The 16,043-nt window shown below is 37.3% G+C and overlaps 1 protein-coding gene across 6 annotated transcripts in view; it reads left to right on the top strand.

Annotated features, from left to right (window-relative positions):
• PIK3C2G (phosphatidylinositol-4-phosphate 3-kinase catalytic subunit type 2 gamma) overlaps positions 1-16,043 on the top strand; it is a 372,544-nt gene that overhangs the window by 285,163 nt on the left and 71,338 nt on the right. For all 6 annotated transcript variants that reach the window (XM_069491534.1, XM_069491537.1, XM_069491533.1 and 3 more), the window contains one exon: positions 5,729-5,838. In XM_069491534.1, coding sequence (XP_069347635.1) covers positions 5,729-5,838 — 110 coding nt within the window. The remainder of the gene's footprint in view (positions 1-5,728; positions 5,839-16,043) is intronic.

A 16,043-nucleotide genomic window follows, 5' to 3' on the forward strand; every position in this document is an offset into this window, starting at 1 on the left:
AATAGCATCTACTTTGTAAAGTTGATGATTAATAGTGAATTCTTTGCATGGACCTGGCACTATGATAACTGCTTTATGTGTCTTAATTAATTTAAATTTCATAATAACAACCCTAAAAGATCATTAATATAAAGCACTTAGCACAGCACCTGCCATTCAGTGGGGTTCAATTAATTTATGTTATTATACTAGATCCTTTTTAATTTATAAGAGCACTGTCCAATATAATATCCTCTAGTCACATGTGGTTATTTAAATTTAAATTAGTATTGAATAAAATTAAAAATTTCACTCCTCAGTTTCACTGGTCACATTTAAATGCTCAATAGCCACATGTGGCTAGTGGTGCCACAGTGGACAGCACAGATATGAAACTTAAAACACTATAAGACAGTTTTATTGAGTAGTGCTGAATAAATGTTGACTTTGTTGCAATGAAGTTTTGATTTGGATCCTTGTTTTAACTTTTAAACAACATATTCATCTTACTTCTCTTCACTCTGCCTTGAAAAATAAGTATTTCTGAAAATATTATTAGCATGTCCTTTGTATACAAAGACACTCTGGTTTCTTCTTGTGTAAAGTGTAGTAGTCAATTATTCATATTAGTAGATCTGCATTCTGTTTCCCAATTCTATAAAGCCATATTGCAATTATGAGATGGCTCATGGTTTACAATCTATGTCCATATCACAAAAAAACTCTACAAGGATTAACTCATGACCTTGGCTCCATTTATATAATAAACATGCAGGCAATATCAACTCTAATGTCCCCTTGGACTCTAGCAGGCTCTAGTCATGAATCCATGAGTTTTTGAGTGCTTACTATGGGCCAGAAACTGCAGAGGATACATTAACATATGAAACTCAGTCAGAGTCATAAAACTGTCAATTTAATGAGGAAGGTAAAGTTTGTTCACACAAGTAACTGAGGTGTCCAGCATTTCTAAATGCCTATAATGTTGTCGGGGGTGTAGGGAAAATAAATAAATAAATAAATAAATGTCTATAATACTATAAATAACTGCATATGAGTAGTACCAAATTCTGACAACTGCTTTAATCAGCCACAGACATTTCAAAATAAACCCAAAGCAGAAAAACACAAATGTATTTATGCTGTTTCTCAGGTAACACTAAAATTATGCTTCATGGTGATTGATCATGTTAAAACAATGTGAAAGGATAGCTTTTTGAAAAAACAGAGTTGAAAATCTATTGGTGGGCTTTTTCTCTTGTTTAACAAACTTTTCTACATACCTTAAAAAATATTCAGCATATAAATCATAATACATTATACAGTCACAAAAGTAAAGAGTTTATGTTGCATTACTTCACTTAAAAGAAGTAGATATATATGATATTTTAATTACAAGTATTGAAATAATTTCTCATAAATAATATCAAAATCAGCTGTTGAAAGTTTCTGGTACAGAGTATATCCGAAAATCTCCCCATTGTCTAATTATTCAAATCTTAACTTTTAGGCTAAGGAAGAAAATGTGGCAGTGGAAGGCACTAATTCATAGTAAATCTTAGATTTAGACTCTCACAGAAATTGAAGTAGAGATAGGAAGCAATGTGGACTAATTAAACCAATGAATAAATATATGTAAAACAGCAGTGTGTTATTATTACCTCAGCTTCTGGTCATTTACCTCTCAATTTTCTTCATCTCAAGTGAATATCTTATGGGACTCTGTAGATAACCAAAGTATTTAGTGAAGGTGTCAGGCCACACTTTCTCTGGTAAAGCTTCTTCATAAAATAAAAACCAAGTTTAAATTTGTGAATGATTATTTTCTACATATGTATATAATCTAGCCCTCCATTCTATCTCAAACTATTTTGTGTTAAATTCTTTAAAAAGAATTCACTCTACTCCCCATGACCCAGTTACAACTAGAGAAATATTTGACAGAGATCATAAATTCTATCTTCCATGAATGGTCAGTACCCAGGATTAAGAGCCCAAGCGTTTGGTGAGTATACTTTGGAGTTAATGATTCGTCCTTTGGTAGAAAGCCTCATGTTTCCAAATATCCACATTGTTTTTTATTTACTCCTGGGAAAAGCAAGGAAAAAATAATCCATGAAATTCCCATCTTGCTTAAAAGCAACATCTGTAGGCAACCCAAGAGTATTGCCGGCTGAGTTCACTGAAATAAAAGCCTGTGTTTCATCAGCTTTTCTCTCTCATTAAAAAATCAATATCAACTATTATGGAAGGCTCCCAAAGAACACAGAGACCATTCACCCAGTTTAAAATGTTTATCACACCCATTATTATATCTGATATTTCCCAGCAGAAATCTTTCTAACTTCTCTATGTAGCAGGGAAGAGTGTCTGCTTTTCTAAGCATAACTTTCAAGATAGATTTGGACTTAGTAAGAGGAGAACAAAAGTGGAAACTTTAAAAATGTTCCTGTCCTTTAAAAAGAGATATATTTATCATTACCTGTTCTAGCCACCTTCTCCTTTCCTTTTGCCCCAATTAAACTTTTTACCCACACAGTCTAGGCTAGGATGCCCTTGAACGACATGGCTGTAGGTTAGAGAACAGACATGACCAAGTGGACCCAGCTATGAGGCCATCCTTACCCTGTGATGTACAGAGTCACAACATCTAAAGTCTCCTCTCCAAGGAATGGGGCACATTAATAAGAGTGAACTTAGCATTTGTTACCTTTAGTCAACCACGTGATGGGAAGAGAAGTAGGTTCATCTAGTTTGAAATAGTCTGCACTTGGTAGCTATTGTGGAAAGAGTGTGTGTGTGTGTGTGTGTGTGTGTGTGTATGTGTTGGTAGGGGAAGGAATAAGTTTTTATAGGGTCCACTTCTAAGGAAATGTTTGGCAGAGTCCTAACTAAGCAGGTATGAATCCAGGGTATCCAGAGAAACTAGAGTGCAATTCAGACTGTAAAGAAGAAAGGCTGTTCTTAGAAAATGGATGATGAAGAAGAAATCTGCCTCAATAAGCACAAAGATGTCTCTACAACTCTAAGTACAGAACTGACCAGATAAAACCTGATCTAGATTCTGTTAATACTTGCTGTTGGGAATGTGTCTCCCTGTGGTTGATTTTTTTTTTATTTTAGTAGTCAGTGTTGAATTTACTAGTTGTATGTTTTCAAGGCCTAATAGGATCAGATATTTTTTCATTCATTCATGCATTCATTATTCTGCAGACATTTATTAAGATCCAACTATTAATAGTTACAAAGCACCAGGCTAGGCAACAGAGACAGTTCAACATTGAATAAAAACCCAGTTTCTGTTCTCAAAGAACTTAAAATCTAATGTGATAAACATGCATGTAAATGAAACACAGGCTAGGAAGTAATAAATACTGTAAAAGAAGAACCAAGATATAATTGTACAAAAAAAGCAATCAGTAAATCTCATTAGGAAGACCAATGATGCTTTAAGGAGGAAGAAGCAGTTAAGCTGAGCCTGGAAAAAGAATTTCAGTAGACAAGGAGGGAGAGGAAAGGCACTTGTGGCTGAAAGAAAAATATATGTGTGGAGGTTTAATGACCACGGGCATGACGTATTGGAAATAAAGGTAATCAAGTGTACCCAGTCTGTGGTGCAGATGGAGATGTCTATAGAAGATAAAAGTGAAGTGATAGGTCACGGTTAGATTATGAATAGCTTTATGAACAGAATAAGGATTTTAGCTTTTAGTACATAGACACTTGAGAAACTAGGAAGTTTGTGTGTCTATAATGATGAGAGTACCATCACCCAGCTTGGATTTTGGACAGATAACTCAGAGCTTATGTGATTAAAGAGATGGATTGGAGAACAAGAAAAAAGTTATTCAAGAAATCCAGGCAAATGAAGATGAGGAGCTGAACTAGGAGGATGATAATTACAAATGAAAAGGGAGAATGAACCCAAGAGACTGTTGAGGGGTTTTTAATGGAATTAAGTGACTGACGATGGGAATCAGGAAAAAGAAGAAATCAAAGAAGGTATGAATTTCTTGTTAGGGGGGCAGTCATGGCAGGGTAAATGGAGAAATGAAACCAGAAAAAGGAGGAAAAGCTTATAGGAGAAGAGAATTTACTCAAATTTAGATGTCATGAATTTAAGATGCTAATAGATCATCCATGAGGAGAGACAGTTGACAACTCTCTAGGACTACCTGATTCATCTCCGTGGTTTCAATTATCATTTATATGCTAATGACCACCAAATCTAAAATTTACAGCTGTATGCTTTGGACCCCCTCTCAGCCCTCTCAATATATCCAATCAATCACCCGGTTTTCTCAGTTCTACTTCCAACATATATTAAAATCCAATGACTTATCTCCGTTCCTAACCGGTCTCCTTGTCTAGCCTTATATTTGGCCCCACTTTAATCTATTTTCTGTACATAATCATGGTCATCTTTCTAAAACACAATTATTAAGACATTCTCTTACTCCCATGTGAAAACACTTAAGGAGCTTTCTCTTGCCTTTAGGATAAAGTGCAAAATCTTTCATATTGCACGAATGTTCTAGCCTACGTGCCTTTTCATCTCCATCTCTTGTTTGCCACCTACATAGTACTGTGTTCCAGAAGCCATCCTAGATTTTTTCTGTCAACATGTTAAAGACATCTTGTTTCCCTTTGTGCATCTATTTATGCTGCTCCTTCAGCTTGGATGGGGACAGTGGGAATTCAGAATAGTTTTTAAACCATTTTTTTTCTCATTTGAACTTTATGAAGTTAATAACAACTTCACTCATTTTCCAAAAACTATATTCTCACTTTATCCTTTGTTTTTAGGATTAACAGTATTGTTTTTAACTTCTCATTGTAAGAGTGCCTTTATTCCAGAGCAGAAAATAATTTATCATCTTAGTCACAGAGGTACTGATACCATTTTCTTCTTCTTTTCTTGCAAAGCTCAAATTCATTTTAGAAAAATCTATTATTTTCTCAAAAAAATTTTACCTATAACTAAAGAGAATATAATTCCGTCAGTCCACACTGTGACATAAACAAAATATCTTCCTGAAGATTGGCAGAAAAACACCTGTACGGTTTTATCTTTAATAACTTCATCACTTTAATGATATTTAATACAGTCACCACTTAACTAGGGAAAATTGTGTTATTATAGTGTGAGTCACAGAGTCATGAAAGAACATAGGATTAAGAACCAGAGGGGTGAGTTTCATATGCTGTGTTTACACATCATTTGACCTGGACACATAACTTACAAGTTTTCTGGGATTATGCTTTTCTTCTTTAAAATGGATATTATTAGATAATTTCTACGTAACATTTCATAATATGTAAAGCTCTTTCTCATTCATTAGCTATTTGATTCTTCTAGAACAAGTTAGCTATTTTTATACCTACTTTAGAAATGAGAAAATGGAGGTTCAAAGATCATTCAGATTCTAAATGGTGGATCCAGAAATTCTCACACAGGATAATAAATTTATCAAGCCTACTTCACCAGTTTATGATGAGAATAAAATTGAATTATTAATCCATAAGTACTTTGCCAATTATGGTGGTTTTTTTATTATTGTTGTTGCTTCTACTACTAAATAGGAGAGGTTAAGAAGCATGACTTTATATTCATTCATGTATACAAACTGAAAGGCATTGCCATGGAAACTTAGGTTTTAGATGTCTCTCTGTAGAATTAACCAAGAAAGTTTGATTTTATCTGCATTTATTCTGTTTTCTTTTTTGTTTTTTGTTTTGTTTTGTCAAGATGCTCTATGCAGGACTGCCTGAGCTAAGTGGAATTCAAGACCTGAAATATGTGTATAATAATCTTCGCCCACAAGACACAGACCTGGAAGCGACAAGTCACTTTACCAAGTAAGATGAGCGGTGAATGTGTGAGCATGCACGTATGTGTGTACAGACACACGCTCAGCATCTGAGAGGATCTCAGGTTGAACAGTCTCTGGTATTAAGCTGCCGTGCTCCCCCATCCAAAGGGCAGAAAGGGAGACGGTGAACGTCCAGCAGAAGGCCTTAGTCAGTGTTTCAGCAGCGTGTGATTGTTTGCTAACCAGCCTCTTCATCTAACAAATTGCTCAATAAGAGGTCATTGAAACGAGCAAGAGCTGACATAAATAAATCGGTTGTTCTACTTGAACTATGTCCAGGAAAACAATTTAGAAAAAGAGATTTAGGATGAGATATGTACTCACTACTTCCATCTGTAAGACAATACAAGTACTGGAATATTTGGCCAAAGACCTGTGACTGTCTTCCACGTTTAATCTATTTTTTATCAAACAAGTTTAGGAAAACACTAGTGTATATCAAGGTGAAAGTTTGAGCAGATATGATGAATATCAATTAGACCCCCAATCATTGTCAACAGGGCAGTGCATTTTATAAGACCCTTTTGCCGTTTTCTTTTTTGAATGGATAGCATAATTCCAGGCACATTTTAGGTGCTCAATAAATGTTTGCCATAATTTTTATCCTAGTCAACAGTTTAAATAGAGAAAAACAGAATTTTTTTCTTTCCTATAACCTCTTAATAGTGAATCTTATTTGAATCTAATTTTTAATTGTTCTAATATTTTCAACTGGAAATTTGTAGACACAGATTAAATTCTTTTTAGCAGAATGTATGCTTTTGGAAACAAAAAAAGATAATTATAATAAAATGTCTCCCAGGTTTTACTTTTTCTCTCTCTCTTCCAGAATGTACAGTAAGGAATCACTCCCCATTCCAAGGATGCAGGGAGGTTTATGGGATATCTCATAAGCTGGGAGGATTTCTCTTGTCTCAGAGATTGCTGTTTCATGAACTTTAATGGATAGATTGCCCTTGTGGTTGAATAGAAGCAGTATGACAGAATCACAGAATATTAGAGCTGGAAGAGCTCTTATAGTTTTATTAATACTTATTCAGACAATAAACATTCAAATGAGAACACTGAGATCCAGAGAATTAAGGGTCTTGCCCACAATTAGCAAAAGTAACAAGAAACAGAGCTCAGCCTGGGACTCAGTTCTGATCCCTCTGCTCCAGGGGTTTTCCAGAATTCAATATTGGAAATCATATGATATGATACAGAACACCAGGCAGAGCCTCTGAAAAAAAAAAAAAATGCCTTCCTGCTATTTAGTTTTTGAAAGTCTGCCATTAGAGATTCATTAGGAGAGTCTGGGAGGTTTTTTTAGTCTTGAAAAAAGAGGTAACAATACAGTTACTTCTGAAAGAGGCATTTGTTTATATCCACTAACAAAATCACAAATATTAGTTGACAATGACTGTGGCCAAAGACACTAGTTTGAGGACTTGGGTAGGTTTTTTTAGACCCTTTGTTTCAAGAATCAGGAACTCCCATGTTATCTCAGCTAATGGGAGTGGGTGCCTTGTATGAGAAAACCCAGGGAAAGGCAAACCACCTAGTCTCAGGAAGAGCAGGAGAACATTTATCACAGAGCCTGGAGGGTTCTTCAGAATTCAAGGCAGCTCCAGGGACCACATGAGCAGGAATTTGTTCCTTTCACTCTAGCTGTTTACTGCTGGTCCAATTAACTGCATCCAATGGAATGGGTCCACATGGCACCAAAAGTAGCCCCCTCAAGTTATCCCTTCAGGGAAGGATCTGAGTGAGACTTCTTCCTTTGAAATAGGCTGCAGCTTGGCAGACACAGCGGGACTCGGCGGGGAGACAGGGGAGGGGCGTGGAGAGGGGGCAGGAAGGTGGAGGAAGGGAACTCGTGGTTGAACCGCAGGGCCCATGTTTGAAGTGCCTCAGTGTTTGGGCAGAGCAATTGTAGTGCTGCAGCTTACTAATAGTCCCTCCTAACACTTAAGAAAAAAGGAAAGGCTATATATTGACTTGAATGAGAAAAGTTCTCGCAGGCCCCGGGCAAAGGAAAAATGTAAACAGGCTTTATTTGTCTGCCAGAGTCCCATCCCTTTCCTTCTGTCTACTGCATCTGACACACCCAGATTGGTAAGGAGCAGGGTCTTGGATGTGGGTGAGCTTGCCTGGAGTGACTCATCCCATTCAAGAGGACATGAACTAATTAATGTAGGAAGTAGATCTGAGGCCAGAATCTCACGGTAGTGAGCTAGACCTCGGCATCCTGCCTGCGTCCCCTCTGCCAGGCTAATCTTCCCGCATGCGGATACGATATGGTACGTTCTGTCAAGTAAACTGTCTACAACTTTGTCATAAGAGCTCCATTGCATGGCCGGGCGCGGTGGCTCACGCCTGTAATCCTAGCACTCTGGGAGGCCGAGGCGGGTGGATCGCTCGAGGTCAGGAGTTCGAGACCAGCCTGAGCAAGAGCGAGACCCCGTCTCTACTAAAAAAATAGAAAGACATTATATGGACAACTAAAAATCTATATAGAAAAAATTAGCCGGGCATAGTGGCGCATGCCTGTAGTCCCAGCTACTCGGGAGGCTGAGGCAGTAGGATCGCTTAAGCCTAGGAGTCTGAGGTTGCTGTGAGCTAGGCTGACGCCACGGCACTCACTCTAGCCTGGGCAACAAAGTGAGACTCTGTCTCAACAAAAAAAAAAAAAAAAGAACTCCATTGCAGACTTAAAAGGCATAGAGTTATGTAAACTAGGAAATGTCATTTCTCTGTTCAATAATTTTCCTTGGTGTGCCATCTCCTACCTCTTACTTCCTAGCACCTCATAATCTGATTGTCTTTGTCAAATTTTATTCCCTTCTCTCCAATTATCCCTGGGTGGATTATTTTCTCAACCTACATTTATTCCTACTTTGTCTGTTTAACTCCCTTTTCTAGTCTTCCCAGAAATGCTCCCATGGGATCATGATATTTCTGAGAGGGGAGTCTGGTCTTTTAGTCCCTTCATACCCTGGACAACTTCTCTGATTATTCCAGTACTAACTGATCTTCTTTTATTCTACAATTCTACAGAACATGCCATCCTTTGCGCTATACTTAATTTATTACGGAATTACATACTGTCTTGTATATCACCTTAATTAATATATCGATCGGTTACATGAATCTCTCCCAAGTAAAGCAGGGGACATATTCCCACATCCTCATTTCTAAGAATATCTGAAATTTGAAATAAGCCTTATTAAACAGCAAATACAATGTAAACATCAAATATTAAGTATGTAAAGGGCATTTAACACAGTGCTTCTTATATGTCACGCCCTGTTCTAAGAGCTTTTCATACAGTAACATATTTAATTGTCATAAAAAACCCTATGAGGTATATTTTTATCTTTTTTAAATTGGTGAGTTGAGACCCCAGAGAATTTAACCAATTTGCCAAAGGCCACAGCCAGCAGGATCCAGAGGCACAATTGAAATCCAGGCAGGCCATGCTCCAGAATACGGGTCTTAACCACTGGCCTGTATACTCCATGTCACCTCTTCCGTATCAGGCTCTGGAACGTGCTGCTTCATTATTCAGCCACAGTCTTCTCAGCATTCCCTAGAGCCTGCACTGGCTGGAGTGTGCCCAAGACATATTCTTCACCCTTTCTCGGGCACTAATCCTCACATCCTGAATATACCTTGAGTCTCAGCAGAGGACAGAAGTCCCTTCCCAGGACTATTATCTCTGTGCCACCACCGCCAGTCCCCTGGGTGTTTGGCTCAGGGTCTGCCATAACCACTGCCTTGGCAAACCTCCATGCAATAACTTGGCTGTGACTTTCCAGCACTCACCTTCCTTCCTTGCTCTGTTTTGGCTAATTCCCCAGTACCCTGAGGCATTCTCTTTCTCTTTTTTTCCTCCTCAGAGAAATATCCCATGAGCCTCACTCTCCCTTAGCTTCCAAGAGCCTGTCTCACTCAGTAGTTAGTATATTTTATCTTAAAGTCTCAATTACATACCTTTATTTTTAGGTACGGTTTCATGTGCAAATAGCTTGTCTGTGTGACTCCTCTCTAAGTCTGATGGCCCATGCATGTAAATATCACGTGCTGAGGATCTATCACACAGCCCACAGAGCCCTATGAGAACCTGTTATGGTGAGGCAAGAAACGGTCATTGATTGTGGCTGTGATTTTTTATTTTTACTTACTCATTTATTTTTTGAGACAGGGTCTCACTCTGTCACCTGGGCTAGTGTACAGTGGTGTCATCATAGCTCACTACAACCTAAAACTCCCAGGCTCAAGCGATCCTCCTGCCTCAGCCTCCGGAGTAGCTGGGACTACAGGCACGTACCACCGCATCCAGCTAATTTTTCTATTTTTGTAGAGATGAGGTCTCACTCTTGCTCAGCCTGGTCTCCAACTCCTGGCCTCAAGTGATCCTCCTGCTTCAGCCTCCCAAAGTGCTAGGATTACAGGCGTGAGCCACCGTGCCCAGGCTGTGGCTGTGATTCTTTTCCATTCAGAAATGCTTCCTACGATCTATTGTTTATACATTCTAAATTTCTAAAACAAATTATACACTATTTCTTTTGTAAATCCTTAAAAAATAAATAGAGTGAATTCATGAAAGTAGCCTGGGTTGATTAAAAAGAACACTTTTATGCAACTCTAAATGACACGATACTCATGATTCAAATAAAAATCATGTAGAGTTGTTTACTTTTCTGTGTGAATAATATTGTTATCTTGAGCTGTAATCTCTGATATCATGTGGATTATAGAATTTAAGAAGGAGACACCTGAAGTGCAGACCTCATCACACATAATTCACTAAAAAAAAAGAAAAGAAAGAAAAACACCACAAATTCTGTGATGGTTGCATCACTGGTCTTGGTGTTTTGATGAGTGTCATTAACTTTAATATATATGTATACATGTGTGTATCTATATGTAACTATATATAATTCTATAAATATATATATAACATGAGCCCCTGTATATTTAAACTCTTTACTCTCTTTCTTTGTTCTGTTAGGCTAAAAGGGTTTTATACCACTGTGTATTCTGATATAACTACTAAGTCACAGATCAAAAATAAGAAAATGGAATCCACCCTCCCCCTGCTCACAGACCGGGGTCCTGGGTGAGGACTGAGCCATTTGAGACACAGCATGTGTGGCTGCCTTAAGCACCCTGGTTCTGACTGCAGGATTAGCATTAAGAAGCTTCCTCTCTTGACCCAGTTTGAAACTTGAAAGAAAGAAATGGCTTTTCCTGCCTCTCGGAGCGTGCACTCTATCAGTGAACAACATAGGATCGTACCTCGCACCTGAGCATATACATTCTGGGTCAAGAGCTGACCATAAGAGTTTCAGAAGTTACTGCACATCATGTGCCACAAAAAATTAAATTACAATTAATGATATTTAGAGGGAAAATAAAAATAACATTGGTTTGCTGGCCACAAAAGTTTTTCACATCATTGCCAACTGCTCTCTGTTTGCCTTACTCTTTTCTTCTCCCCTCACAGCTGAGTGCTGTTGAATAGAATCAAGAAAGTATCATGACTCAGTCCCCTGCAGATTGATACTCTCATGTAATATCTCTGCAGAGCCCACTGCTAGGCAACAAAGGCAACCATCCATTAAAACGCTGTCCAAATGGGTTATTTCAGAAATTTCAATCACTCTCACACATCGGGTTAGCTGTCCTTAGAAACAGATAACCTATTTCCCAGACCAGACTGGGGATCATTAAGCATAAACTTCCCTGCCTACCTCCCCTCCCACATACGGAGAGTGCTTTGCATTTCATCCATTTCCTCCCTCAAGAGTAGGAGAGGAAATTTTTCATGTACTCTCAGATATTCCATTTGGGCTGCCATGCAGATTCTCTAGTTGAATAAAAACAAGATCTCCTGTTTTTCGGCTAAAACTGAAGCCAGCTTAAAGCAAAACAAAACCCCACAAAAAGAAACAAATGATTTGCACTAGTGAGTAATTTTGGTAGCAAGAACCAGGGATTGATTCTATCTGGTAGCCTTAGGATAAAGGACTTACGTGGACTCAAACTGTAATCTAACAAATCCCAGAAACCAATAAGGCCTGGCTAGTTTCTAAAAGAAACATAGACCTTCTACTCTGTTTATCTCTGCCCACACTTTAATATTTCTCTCTGCCTATTGGCTAGTGTTCTCTAGGATTATGCCAGGGAGAGGCGGTCTAATTGACTTAACTAGTTGCCTTTGTCTTTATGGGACAGGGTCCTTCATGCAAAGCCACCACAGGTTCTGTTTCCCATCCTTATCCCCATCATGGGCCACCCCTTTACAAAAAACAGCTTAGAGATTCTTCTCTGAACTTTGAGCTTTAGAAGGAACAGTCTTGGGAGGGGCCGTTGAGCGGGACAGACACAATGACTGTCCAACAAGCACAACTTTGAAGCGGCTGGAAATGATGACGGTGTCCAAAGAGAGTGAGCCTGGACTCCACATCATAGACACAGGCTCTAGAATCCCTCAGCCACCGAGGCTTTGCAGACAATGCCAGAAATTCAGTGTCCCCTTATTCCTCATTTATTTCTCATGGTTAGAGGGTGAGACAAGACTCTTTATGCTTAAATGTCTGAAAACATATTTCAGTGGTTTTATCTTGAGTTTCTTTTCAAAATTGAGAGAGAGCATGGGACAGAGATGCAAATTCCTGGCTTATTTTATCATTAAATTTTTTCGATTTTTTTTTTTTTTTTTTTTTTTTTACTGCTATGAAAATTGTCATGTCATGGATTGTTGTAATTCCACAAATAAGGGACAGTATTTTCCTTTGCCTTATCTTAACCACTGATACCCACAAAAATAAACACTCCCAAAGCGGAAAAACACAGAACCAAGAGAAGGTAACAGTCAAGAAGTCCAACTTTTCCTACATTAAGAAAACAGATTCAAAGGGAAATGCAAATTAAAACAAGTGAAATTTCTCTTCTCATTGTGAAAGTCTCCCATTATTTTTAAATTTAATTATAATAATTAATCTGAACTAAATTAACTTTATTAACTACCTTTTTTTCGCCTGCAGATATAACAGCTTTCTATAAGATCTGCACTTTCTAAGTTGCATGGCCCAGTCACACTCATTACCAGGTTTGATAGATAGCTTGATTGCTGTTCTATATTTTTGCAATAGGAGAAACTCTGGTTTTGAATTATTAAAATATAAGGTAAACTGAGAATTTGCCTAATTTGCCTAAATATCAAGTCAGAATGTACCTTAGCTATTAAGCTTTGAAAAAAAGATATTTTAAACTCTTCAGGAGACTATCAGTCTAAAGGTTAAAAGCACTGGAAAAGTTTAATGTACCCACCAAGAGTACCAAAAATCATTAGTTAAAAAAGATGAATAGTCCAGATGATGCTATTTCACAACAGCTGCTATCTCACAGTGGCTCTGTGCACCAATTAATCCTCACTGGTATTCCTGACCCTATACATTGCCTACAATTGCTATATTCCAATGACTTAACAAGCAACTAGATTAAAATAATTTACTATTTTTAAAACTTTTGTTATATTTTAAAGATTTTTATAACCTTAATTATAGCACCATTTATCACTATTGATTTTTCTATCTTTTTGCAAGTTAAGATTTATTTTCTTGCTTTGCATGTGATTTCATTTTACTATCATCGATGAACTAAGCTGGCTTTGGGGATGGGAATAGAAACCTGGAATATCATTCACTGGCATATCACTTTGTAAGACTAGTCCATCAACCCTTCCCTAGTTCTTTCATTCCATTTGCTCTAATTTGGCCAATTTCGTAAGGTCATTCATAGACGAGGCCCCGGAGTCTGAAATTCTTGTTCGTATGATGTTAGGTGCCTGTAATGACATTTACGTAAGACTTGCTGACCTTGTAGCATGAAGTCTGAGTACTTGAAAACTCAACGTGGAAAACATCAAAGACCTTTGAGTTTGTTAAAGCCTTTAAGCCAATATCTAAAATGTAAAGCAGGAGAAAGGGGGAAAAAAGAAAGAAAATAAGAAAATAAACTCTAAGGCTACCTCTCGTCCTGGTCCCTATCTAATAGTGCCGCAGTTTCCATTGAATCAAAAGTCTGTGTTTGTTTTCCCTTGTATCCCTCTGTGCCATGATTTGCTACCTTTTAGATTCATATACATTTATTTCTTTACTTATTTGGTAGTACGCTTTCTGAAATAATATTTGCATAATACTATTCTTTCCCAAAGTCTTTTCCTATGTTATTTCATTTGATCCTATCAACAACCCTGGGAAATAGCAAGGTTTAGTATTCAACTTTGTTTTATAGATGCAACAATTAAAGTCATTCAATAATGACTTTCTTAAGATCATGGGTAGACCTAATAAGTTCAGATTAGAACCAAGTTGATTTCTTGCCTAATAAGTGCTCTTCACAAAGGCACAACTATGCCAAATCATATGGGGAAAAAAAATCTTGTATATGGAACTTCTAATGCCCTGATAATGTCAGATAAATATAAATGTTCTTCAACTTTAGTGTCTTCAGATCAGTTGAAAGATCATCATTAGAAAAACATCTACATGCCTACAACCATGTTTCTCAAGTTGGGATACCCTGCTATCAAAGCCACAAGGATTATCATGACATATCCTTTTACAGTATCTATTTTATTTAAAGGATTAGATCATAACATTTAAATTTTTTGGTCACACATGTGCAACCAAAATCATCAAGGGATCTTTTTTCCGTGTCTGCAATTTTGAATCTTTTAAAATAAAAGTGGCTAGAAAGGAAATTTTTTATTGTGCACCCAGAACGCATTAGCAATAATTATTCATTGAATTCATTCAGCTGGACACTCAGTAAGTACAATACAATAATAATAATAATAACAATAATAATAATGTGTTTATTGAACATGCCAGAGTCACTGCAGTGAAATGAAGTTTGGAATTTAGATGAAGAAATGTGTTCATGGAGAGTGCGACTCACTTCCAACTAACTCTTCTTCTATTTATACACAATGAAATTATAGTACCAGTGGTCAAATAAAGAACATTCTCATGAGAATTCCTTCACAGTAAATGTCCTTTTGAGAAATTTTTTCCTGAGACTATTAAAGAGACTGACCAGCAAAAATTATTCTATCAAACTGCCAAATGATACTAACAATGTCAACTGTAAGTGAAAATATGCTCTTGTAGAAATCTCCACCAAGTGTTGCCTGAGAACCTTCACTCAATCGCCCACTTCACCGCCCAATAGACAGCTCTCCTCAATGGTTATCCTGAGGAAGCTCATAAAGCAGTGGAGAACTTTTGTCATTAGTTCAAAAAATATTATAATATTTAATACGAGGAAAAAAATTCGCTTAGATGCTGAACCTGATGAGGACCATACCTCCAGGTTCAACCCAGTTTTCTGAGACTGAGACTCAATTGTCTGTTCACACAGACAGCATTGCTCCATGAAAGCAATTTAAAACATTTATATAGAAAGGTACATAACTTATGACATAAAATACAATTTGTACACATTTTTAAGATAAAACCTAGGCTTAAGAAATGTTATTCTTATTATTGACCGCTTTGGATTATGTTGTTTGGCAGCTAGAAATTTCTGTTACTCTTCTTTTTGTTAACCTAATGGTGATTTCTTTGTAAAAATTAAAGGATCATTGTCTTTGTGCGTTTGTTCCACCTGGGAATTCCACACTAAGTTTATTGCCTTATTTTTCTGTTAAAGACAAAATTGAATAACTGTTCACTTTAGAAAATCCACAATGAAAGCAAAGACTTAGGAATCAGATAAACACAAGTGGAATTCTGCAGTTACTGCTTCCTAAGTGATGTCATCTTTGGTATCCATGTAACTTCTCTTGGTCATTTTCTTATTTATTTCTGAAACAATGTTATTGCTCTTCTCTAAGGATGAAAGGAGATAGACGAGGCATTTAGTGTAGTAGCTGCCAAAGGATATATACTCCCTGAGGGCAGAAATCTGATTTCTCTCCTTCACTTCAACGTCCCAGCACATAGAACACTGCCTAGCAAGGGAGAGTTAAAAGTGTTCATCAAGACTGCCTAAAGGCTTCCCTTAGGAAACTTAAGAGCTAAAATCCTTCCAGCTGCCACTTTGGACCTGTAACATAAGGATAATCCAGAGCGTAATCCTGCTAATGCCACCATTAAATAACATAAACCAGGGAGCTATTATCTGGATAAATCAGAT

Source organism: Eulemur rufifrons, chromosome 16 (genome assembly GCF_041146395.1).
Source record: "Eulemur rufifrons isolate Redbay chromosome 16, OSU_ERuf_1, whole genome shotgun sequence".
NCBI lineage: Eukaryota > Metazoa > Chordata > Mammalia > Primates > Lemuridae > Eulemur > Eulemur rufifrons.